The sequence below is a fragment of the Maniola jurtina genome, chromosome 12 (genome assembly GCF_905333055.1).
Source record: "Maniola jurtina chromosome 12, ilManJurt1.1, whole genome shotgun sequence".
Classification (NCBI taxonomy): Eukaryota; Metazoa; Arthropoda; class Insecta; order Lepidoptera; family Nymphalidae; genus Maniola; species Maniola jurtina.
In genome coordinates this window covers 4,909,012-4,919,906 of record NC_060040.1, presented here as the reverse complement: position 1 = coordinate 4,919,906, position 10,895 = coordinate 4,909,012, and the positions used below count along the sequence as shown (strand labels likewise).

At 36.8% G+C, this 10,895-nt stretch overlaps 1 protein-coding gene across 1 annotated transcript; it reads right to left on the bottom strand.

Moving 5' to 3' along the window:
* Nucleotides 1–6,166: 6,166 nt before the first annotated feature.
* Nucleotides 6,167–7,801, bottom strand: LOC123870479 (jerky protein homolog-like). Its single transcript, XM_045913805.1, has one exon. It carries the CDS (start codon nt 7,799–7,801, stop codon nt 6,167–6,169), a length of 1,635 nt encoding a protein of 544 aa, XP_045769761.1.
* Between the last annotated feature and the right edge of the window lie 3,094 nt (nt 7,802–10,895).

Below are 10,895 nucleotides of genomic sequence, written 5' to 3'. Positions count from 1 at the left end.
TTTAGCTATTCGCTATTTATTTTTGTTTTGACGGTAAGAGCCCAGAATTTGGCAATTACGCATCAATGTGGTAAGCTTGATGAATAAACTCCAGCTATTCATCATGAATATTTGAAAGAATGAAAATTCAAATTTAAATTAAAACTCAAATATTTCTATTCAATTAGACTTTAAAAAGATTCTTTTGAATCGTCAAAAGCATCTACCACTGGTTAAAATAAAATTGAAATAGCCCACAATATAGCTATTCGCTATTTATTTTTGTTTGACGGTAAGAGCCCAGAATTTGGCAAATACGCATCATTGTGGTAAGCTTGATGTATACAATCTAGGTATTTATTATGAATATTTGAAAGAACGAAGTCTTCTTTAAAGTTATATTTTTGTATTGGTTTAATTTTAATAAAATGGATTCTACTTACGATTTGTGTTCTCGTTTTCTCTGGCGTTTTTCATTTAGCCTCCTTATTTTTCTCCTAATTCTTTCCTCTGGGTCCTCATTTTTCCTCTTCTTCCCCATGTTCAGAACGATGATTTTAATAATATTTCGCGCGGGTTTCTGTGACGTGCGTAGGCTTCGGCACGGAAACACGTAATGACAAGCCGGTCGTGAAATGGTCCGAGCTGTGGTGGGAGGGCGCTAGTGGGGGATTGGATGCGGGTAGGCAGTGTTGCCAATTTCAAAGTCAAAAAAGATCTAAAAATCCGTGCTAGGCTGATGCGTGGGACGCGTTCTACAATATGTAAACCAAATCGCAAAGAAAGAAGCTGCGAAGCATAATAACTGTATATTGTGGCATACAGCTGCTCTTTGGAAGACTCGTTAGTACTACAAACTACTAAACCAACTGCCAAAAGATACTCTCTTTAACTAGGCGTGTGATATTTTAATGTAAATTGTTGGGATATTTTGAATTTATAGGAAAAATATCAGTAAAAAGAAAAGCTTGGACGTCCTGTTTGAGATATATATTTGAAGTCAGTTAAAAATCATCGAACGTAAAACAAAAAGATTTTAGAAAAAGAATAAAAATAAGAATAAGTTTAAATATAAACAATTTAGTTTACAGCCAGTTCCAACATCCCCCTTTAAACTAAATTGTCTTACAAAAAAAAAACTTATCATAACATATCAACACACAGCAACAAAAAAATAAAAAACTAACTAAAATCTACTCCTACCTGATGATTCTTCAATTGATTCATGCCTATGCGACATAAGTGTCCTAACCGTTAATGCCAGAGCTGATACTTGCTCAGACAGTCAGGGTGCACCTCGTACGCAATATTTTCACTATTCATCTTAGGTGGAATATTAACAGTACCATCAACTATGTACAGTCCACCACAGGGCGAAGCATGAAGGACAGAATCACCAAACATCCTTATTTGAAAAATTAGCAGTAAGTGCTGTGATCGAATCCGTGACTTCATTTGGTTTGGATTTCATTCCTTTGGCCACTTATATCTCCGCTTGCTTGCGACATTTGGAAAGAAAAATATCTAAATATGATTTTCCTTGTTCGCAACAAATATAGCAACACTGGACAATTAACACCACTTTTCCACTTATGATTTTTCCCAAGAGCCTTCGTGCTGATAACGTGTTGGGATATTTTGAATTTATAGGAAAAATATCAGTAAAAAGAAAAGCTTGGACGTCCTGTTTGAGATATATATTTGAAGTCAGTTAAAAATCATCGAACGTAAAACAAAAAGATTTTAGAAAAAGAATAAAAATAAGAATAAGTTTAAATATAAACAATTTAGTTTACAGCCAGTTCCAACATAAATATTGTTTGTAGCTTTTTACGTGTCGGCATTTCATCAGTATCTTTATTATCCTAGTAGTAGTAATATACGATAAGTTTAAGACCCCAAGCCTGCAGCTTAATCGTTGCAAAGAGATCGCTGGCTATTATTACGACTTGCAAGAGTAAATACCTATAATAAGTATAGATTATTACGGCTATACTCAGTCCTGAAGTAAATACCCAATTGAACATAGCAAAGGCGGTGGGAGTGTGGCTGTGATGTGTATGGGATCTTACAGGCTCTCTTTTAACTAAAAGTCTAAATTAGAATTTACCAGTTAAGCCATTGGTAAGATCTATTACCAAAATTTTTGTTCATACACACTTTTTCCAGAACAGACATTCTGATGATGACGTGAACATTGAAACTACATATATTATTTTTCAAATTATTATGACCTCATGTATGATGTTAAAAAGTGTCCAGCTGTATGTAGAATCTGGGGACAAAACCTCGTCATGTCAACCGTCTAAGATGCCCATTGTCCGTGAAACGTTCCTTTACAGCAAACAAGTTAAATGCCTCAAGCACTCTCCAGTACAAGCTAACGATTGCATGGCTGGTTCAGAACAACGCTCAAGCTCATTCAAAAGCAGGTGTTACTAGTCGTAATATCTCTTTACTTGTTAAATACTTAGGCTTTACTTTAAATGAAGGATTTCTTTATAACAGCCACTTAGAGACCAAGGGGACGTTACATATATCCTTATAAAGTAAAAACTTCTTTGATGGATGTGCCTGTTGCTATATAACCTTAACAGAATAAAAAGTGGTTCCATCATGGAACCGCCTCCTGCTGCAACTGAATCAAATAAAAAATTGTATTTTATTCATGGCATAAACCTTAACATCGGGTTTATGTAAAATTTCGTAGTGTAATGGAAACAATGCATAATGCATTGAACTGACTTGACACAATGACATATGGAGTATGCTGAGCCGGCATTAGGGACAAACGGGTATAACGAAATAACGAATGCAATCTCAAGAGCCGATATGTTTTTCACAGGTTTTCTTACGCTGTTAATGTTTTTGGGCGCAATGATTTTTGTCGTGTATTTTTACCAAAAGGAAAAATCGATATTCGATTTAAAGGGAACGAAATGGGACGCTGCGTTTGCGCATAATTGGCAGAGCCTTTTTGCACACGGACTGAATATAAAGCGAATTCAATATAATTCAGGTTTTTTAATGCGCCGCAATTCTTGAAGTCCGTATTTTAAGTTTAAGGTTATGTGGGATGCAAAAAAGCGATCAGTATTTCTGTCAGACAAATGTCCCAATTATAAAAATCAGAGAAGCATACGACATTTTTCTTCAGGATGCCTATGGGAAAATAAGATTTATTATACTCGTAAGTGCTATATTACTTTTAACAAAACTAGCTGATGCCCGCGATTTCGTCCACGTGGATTTAGGTTTTTTAAACATTTCATGGGAACTCTTTCATTTTCTGGGATAAAAGTAGTCTATGTCACTCTCCAGGTCTTTAACTATATCTATGTAATGACATCAATCAGTTGCACCTTTGTGACTTGACTGAAGAAATAAACCAACAAATAAGCATACTTTCGCTGGTAGTATTATGGAATGCTGGTAATGAAATCACATCAAATTGACATCATAATCTGAGTATAAAGAACCGCAAAACTTTTATGGAAGCTGAAATATTCGGTATGTGAAATTTCCCTATAAATACCTAAGTCGGTCCCATAAAACTTCAATAGTTTACGTCACGATCGGATCTATAAGCATTCTCTGATGATCAAGATAGTGAAGTACCTATGAACAATGTATGATCGCTAAGGGGCGTGCCCCGTGCGTGGGTATGCGCGTCGGTGGACATTGTTTAACAGAGCCGATGGTCTAGTGTTGCCAGTTGTTCAGCTTTTGTCGGGACGTCCCGATTTTCTGAAATCTTGATGACCTAGCCCACACTAGCACGATTCATATTGTACAAGTTGTGTTGTGTGGGAGGACTAATCACTGCTTCCGTTCTACGCTTGAGTAACTTGGCCCAAATGCTTTTGACCCTTTTATGTTCAGTATCAGTTTGTTTTGTGAACTTTTAAAGCAGTTACTTTAGGAAAAAATTGATAACTCATCGGTCACAGGTCTGGCACGATCAGTCTAAGATAAATCCGTCATAAGGTAATTAATGTCTCCTTTTTCTCTCACTTATCCCATACCATGTGGGGAATGGAGATTACAGAAAATGTCTTCTATTTTTTCTTTCACTCACTCCTATCAGTCATCATCGCACTATCTACTTTTATACATCCTCTTTCACACAATCCATCAATTTCTTCTTTGATCTTCCTTTACTCCATTGTGCTTTATTTGCACATTTAACATTCTTCGAGACGCTATAAATGAACCCTAAATTCAAATTTAAAAAAAATACCTTGATCATATTAATCATGATATTTTTTTCCCTAACTACTTTTTATCCGTCTGGGTTTTTACACAATACACCTGGCAACACTAACCGATCATTCCCAAACCCAAATATTGAGATCGAGATGTTATCAGGAATTATAATGTTCTTTTATTAGTATTTACAAGTATAGTCATTTGGGTATCGATGGATCAGTAAACGGTTTTATTCAATGTGGTGGGTATGATTTCGTGATAGGTGTTCTGACGTGGTTGTTTTTATGGATCATACAAATCATAGTTTTTTTTAGTATAAGATTATATTTCGCTTTGATTCAGAGATTAGATTTATCTCCAAATTGTAGCGAAGTTTTACTAAAATAAATAAACTTATAAAATTAAAAACACTTTTATTAACAGCAAAATAATAAATCTGTATAAAACACTTAACTAATAAAATAAACTACCTAGTCTGTAAATACTTACAATGGCACATCGAAGTATTGAAGAAACAATTGTAATTTTTAATGATAATATCTAAGTATCCTGCCATTTTTACAAAAAAGTAATGTATAATAATATAATCTATTTGATGACTAGGTACATAATAATTTAAAACCACAGAACAGTTTTTTAATGAAATAGAAACCAAAAACAACTCAACAGAATACAAAAGCTTTTATAAAATTGAAGCTAAAAAAAGAATATTCTTTGTTACTTAAATTGGCTCAAACAAGAGCCAGCGCAAACAAAACTAGTAATGAGCTTGTACCCAAATCGCCGCTAACAATGCAACAGAATGAGCAGAATGGAGTCCTCAACGCAGCTTTATTCAAATTCGCATGTGAAATCGCGATTCGTTGCCTCAATGCTAATTAAGAAGATCACGACATGGAGTCACCGTGTCATGAGGACCTACACGATGTTGAAACTATGGATGTGACATGACATGTGTTGCGCTTTTACGTTCCGTATGGGCTTTTTGGATCTGTTGCATCACTATTTTGAACTACTGAAGGTAGAGTCGTGAAACAATCAACCTCAATAAAGCTTTATTCAAATTCACATGTGAAATCGCGATTCTTTGCCTCAATGCTAATTAAGAAGATCATGACATGGAATCACCGTGTCATAAGGTTGTTGCTGAAACTATTAATGTGCCATGACATTTTAGCATTTAAAACAATGAAAGGAATGACGGCTAAACTCTCATGTTTTTCGGAAATTGTCCGATTAGTTTCAAACGTCCGCGGTCCCTTTCAATGGGTCACAGCTCGCGACGCTGTGTCAAGGAGACTGCGAGCCGCGCGGACTGTAACACGCAAAGCACGCTATGAGGAGGCTGAGGTTGAGATTAGGTGGCTCCAGATCATATCCCAACGCTAATTTTACTCTTAAAGACTATGACAAACACACATATGTTTATTTTATCTGTACTATCCTTTCTAGTATCACTAGCATCCTGAATAGCAAATACCGAGCGGAGATGACTGCGTGGAGAAAGCAAATGAGACCTATTAGTACTCGCCACATAGTTACGGGCACTCATCTTATTAGCTCAGAACATGTAAGGCACAGTACCCTTTTTTGCTTTTGTTTTAGAACGTTGTTTGAAGTGCTCCTTGTACGGTAGGAGAGGATTTGTGCAAAACAAATACTGTACCTGTTTGATTGTTTACCTTTCCTCGACCTAGGATATTCGTGATATTTAACAAGAGACGTCCATTTCAATATTCTTGTTTTATTCAACTACAGTAGAACTCCAATTATCCGAATTAATGGGGACCGGGACCCATTCGGATAATCAAATATTCGGATAATCGGATTTTTTTTTAAAAAATTGCCATTGGAGAGAATAAAAGCTACGTTTTGATATTGCACTATTTTTTTATTGAATTAAATGAAAGAAACATGAAATTTTCACATGTTTTAAATATAAATAAAATGTACTTATGTACAAGTTTAGAAATAAAAATCATTGTTTTTTAAACATCTCCGTTAATGTAAGCTGTTTTGCGGTCTTCAACCGTTTTCGGGCAGCCAGGTCACGCATTCGCTTGACGGTAAGCAGTTGCAAGTGGTCACACTCGGGCTGACGCTCCATCCACTTCAAAGCAGTCTCGAGGCCGGCAAATGCTTCACTAGCTGATGGTCCAGCGTCTACTTCAACATCAGCAGAAAGTTCTTCTTCCACTTCAACATCTTCTCTCACACTTACAACAATTTCATCGTCATTGAGAATTTGAAAACCAGGGTCAGACGTGTCACAAGCCATCCACTCTCCTACATCTTCAGCACTTACTTCTGTACAACCAGGAATTTTTACAATCATTTTTCTTATTTCCTCTAGTGACAACGCATCTTCATCATCATCATCCTCTCCATATTCTTGTTTCTCATTTTCTTCAGATTCTTTTTTTTTGTTCTTCTCAGACGGTAGGCCTTTCAGTTTATTCCACGCACGTCTTAGCGTCACTGCCGTAACCAAACTCCAAGCTTCCGCTACCATGTAACAGCAGTCCTTTAAATTTATTTTGCTATGATTTGCCAAAACCAATTCTTCATCTTCAGCACCTTCGATCAGCAGTTTTCTCAGCAGTTGCCTTCTGTAATGGCGCTTCATTGTTTCAATAACAGACTGGTCCATGGGTTGCAGCAAACTTGTAACATTGGGAGGCAAAAACGTCGTTTTAAACTGCCCATTCTCTCTTTCCAACAGTTCTGCTGTAGGATGAGTGGGTGCGTTATCAACAATTAAAAGCACCTTACTGCCTTCTTTTCCCACCGATTTTTGGTGCTTTTTCACTTCAGGAATAAACACTTCATCATACCATTCGGTAAACAAAGCTGCAGTCATCCAGGCCTTGGGTTGACTTTTGTAGAAGAGTGGAAGTTTTTTTACGTTTTTAAATGCTCTTGGATTTCTTGACTTTCCTATCAAAAGAAGTGGCAGTTTATGATTTCCAGTGGAGTTGGCACAGTTAAGCACTGTAACACGTTCTTTACTGACCTTATGTCCAGGGGCACTAGATTCCCTTTTAGAAGCCAAAGTGGTTTTTGGTAATGCTTTCCAAACAAGGCCAGTTTCATCGGCATTATAAACAAACTCCGGATCATAGGATTCTGATGCAGTTTTAAATTTTTCAATAAAATTTTCAGCAGCTGCAGAGTCTGCTGAAAGCTTCTCACCAGCCAAATCTAACTCGCGTACACCATGCCTGAATTTAAAATTCCTTAGCCAGCCGTTACTAGCCTTAAAAGATGAATAACCAAGCTTTTCTGCTAAGATTTTGGCTTTTTCACAAAGGATTGGACCTGAAATCGGATTTCCCATAGAACGTTGCTGCAAAAACCATTTAAACACGGCATCTTCCAAATTTTTGTTGGTTGCTGACTTCATTGTTTTCCTGGAGGAACTTCCATCTTCATTTTCAAGCACCGAAACAAAGTTTAAAAGTGTTGACTTACTGTTTTTAATGTCAGAAATTGTTGCTTGTCCAACATCATAAATCTCAGACAACTTCTTACCCGTTACACCTTTATCGAGTTGCTCTATAATTTTCAGTTTGTCCGCTAACGATAGCACAACACGTTTTCTTTTCGAAGCCATGGTATAAAAACAATACAGTATTGTACACGCACAAACAAAAGTAAGCCGTAGCGAAAGAGTAGCGTCCTGGAGCAAGGTCAATAGCACACTGGCTAATCAAAACAAACAATGACAGGTGCGCCGTGACTGCAATGCGCCGGAACTTGTCTTAACTTGCCGCCGTGCCTACACCGACCTCGCGGGGGGAAGTCAGTGTAGGCACAACGGCAAGTTAAGACAAGTCAAGTCAAGACTTGACGCGCAAACACTGGCTTCGCGGGGGGAAGAATAATAGCGCACTTAGACTTTTTTTGGACAATTTTTTGTGATTCGGATAATCGGCGATTCGGATAGTCGGAGTTCGGATAATTGGAGTTCTACTGTATAAGTTAACTGAATAGATAATAATATTTGGAAAAGTAAGCGAGAGAAGAGATTCCACATATTTTTTTGTTATTAGTATATTTAAGTTGAAAGAAACATATCTCGAAGAACATTTTGGGAAATGGCTTGTGTCTTGTTTTTACGGGATTTTTAAAAACCTATCCACCCATCCAGTCCAGCCCAGGCATTAGCTTCTTAGTTGCTTTATAAAAACAACCTTTTACATGTTTTTTCAAAAGTGTGTATTTTCGAATTTGTTCCAATTTTTACAGTAGTTTTTTACAATATTTTATTTTAGGCTATAACTAAATGACTAAAGTACATTCAAGATGCTGAAATACCCTCATATTCGAGAAAAATAATTCTTTATCTTACACCTCGTTCTCAAGAACCATAAATTTAAGCATGAAAAGCCGGGTTATGTCAGTAGTGTTATTAAAACAAATTGTTCTCATGCAATTCGAGCTAACCTCATTTTACTCGTAGTTTTTCACGACACAATAAACTCAAAATTTACCGCCCGTAAAAATGAGCTGATCCAAATGAAAACAGAGATAGATGACACTCTTTATGGCACTCATGTTACACTTAAATAACCCATGTTTCATTATCATCATCATCATCATCACAGAAACAGAAATGAAAGAACACTGAACTAATCTGTACGAAAGGCGTCGATAAAGCTTGCATAAATTGGAGACGTAGCTTAGGTAGGTATATTTAGCATGTTTTTTAACCCCCGACCCAAAAAGAGGGGTGTTATAAGTTTGACGTGTGTATCTGTGTATCTGTGTATCTGTCTGTGGCATCGTAGCGCCTAAACGAATGAACCGATTTTAATTTAGATTTTTTTGGTTCAAAGGTGGCTTGATCGAGAGTGTTCTTGATATAATAAACTGAAAAACTGAACTGCTATTTGGAATTTACTTGATATTTAAGATGAAATAAAACTTTGGTATAAAACAGACAGCCTTTTTATTTCGGTGCCACACAGAGAAAGATAGTTACAATGGTAGCCACAGAACATAATACACGATGACATGTCACAGAGAAAAGCATAGAATGCGTTCATATTTTAACATCCTCCCTTGAACGCATGTCGCATACCCATAGCTTCCAGGAAACGTTCATGTTTTGGCTTCGGGAGAGCTTTGGTTAGACAGTCAGCAATCATTGAGTCCGTGCCCACATATTCAAGCTTGATTTCACCATGTTCAACTTTGTCCCTCAGGTAGTGGTGACGAACATCAATATGTTTACTTCGAGCATGATAACTACAGGAACCTGCAAGTTTAATGGCACTTTGATTATCACAATACAAAGTTAAAGCTGTAACCTTTATAGAAGGCCACAGTTCGTAGTGCAACTGTCTCAGCCACATAGCTTCTTGAGTGGCAGCTGAGAGCGCCATGTATTCCGCCTCAGTGGTTGACAAAGCAACAGTGTGCTGCCTCTTCGAATTCCATGATATAGCTGCACTCTGAAAATTAAAAATGTATCCCGTACATGATTTTCTGTCTTCAGAGGATGAGGCCCAATCAGAGTCAGAATATCCAGTGATTTCTTCATTGACATTATTTTTATAAAAGAGTTGTAGATCTTTAGTGCCTTGTAGGTATCGAAATAACCTCTTTATAGCATTCCAATGCTCTGCTGTAGGTGAACTGTTATAACGACACAATGTATGTACTGCATAGCAAATATCAGGCCGTGTACCCTGCGAAATGTACAGCAAGCAGCCAGTGGCTTCTTGATAAGGTATATTTGTCACCACTTCACAACTTGAAAACTTGATATTTGGTTCCATAGGAGTTCCAACTGAGTTGCATTGCTCCATACTAAAACGTTTTAATGTACTTTCTATGTATTTACTCTGATCTATAGCTATACCATTAGAATGGTATGTAATACGAAGTCCAACATAACAACTAGCAATTCCAAGCTCTTTCATCTTGAAGTTATTCATCATTTTCACTTTTATTATGTTTGCTGACTCTTGACAATTGTGAAACAATAGAATATCATCAACATATACTGTTAAAAACATAATGACTTCATTTTCATGTTTATAATATACACAGGGATCTATCTTTGATTTTGAAAATCCAATACTATTCAAAAAATTGTCCAACTTTTTATTCCAAGTTCTACTAGCTTGCTTTAATCCATATATTGATTTCTTTAGTTTACAAACTTCCCTTGTTCCATTTTCATATCTGGATGGCTGTGACATGTACAGCTCCACATCTATGTCACCCTGTAAAAAAGCTGTTACAGCATCCAGCTGTTCTATCTTGAGTTGATATTTAGCTGCTGTCGCAATCAAGTATCTGATGGAACTTAACCTCACCACAGGTGCGTAGACATCTGTGTAGTCTATATATGGTCTCTGCTGATAACCTTTTATAACCAATCTTGCCTTGTACCTAGAGACTTTCCCATTTGAGTCTAATTTTGTTTTAAATACCCATTTGCAAGGGATCGCAGTCTTTCCAGGAGGAAGCTCTGTAAGAGTCCATGTATTGTTTTCCAATAAAGAATTATATTCATTATCCATGGCTTTTATCCATTCCTGTGAGTTTACACTTTGCAAAGCCTGCTCTAACGTTTCAGGATCGGGCTCAATTGACGAGTTTTCGATTTCGTTCTGACAGAGAAAGGTAGGCATAGCTCGGTGCTTTCTGGGTCTTAAGGAAATTGGCTTGTAGCAGACACTCGAGGGTGAAGAATC

Bases quoted from the DNA above. Each gene is read 5' to 3' on its own strand.
- LOC123870479 (XM_045913805.1), bottom strand. From the start codon at position 7,801: ATGGCTTCGAAAAGAAAACGTGTTGTGCTATCGTTAGCGGACAAACTG.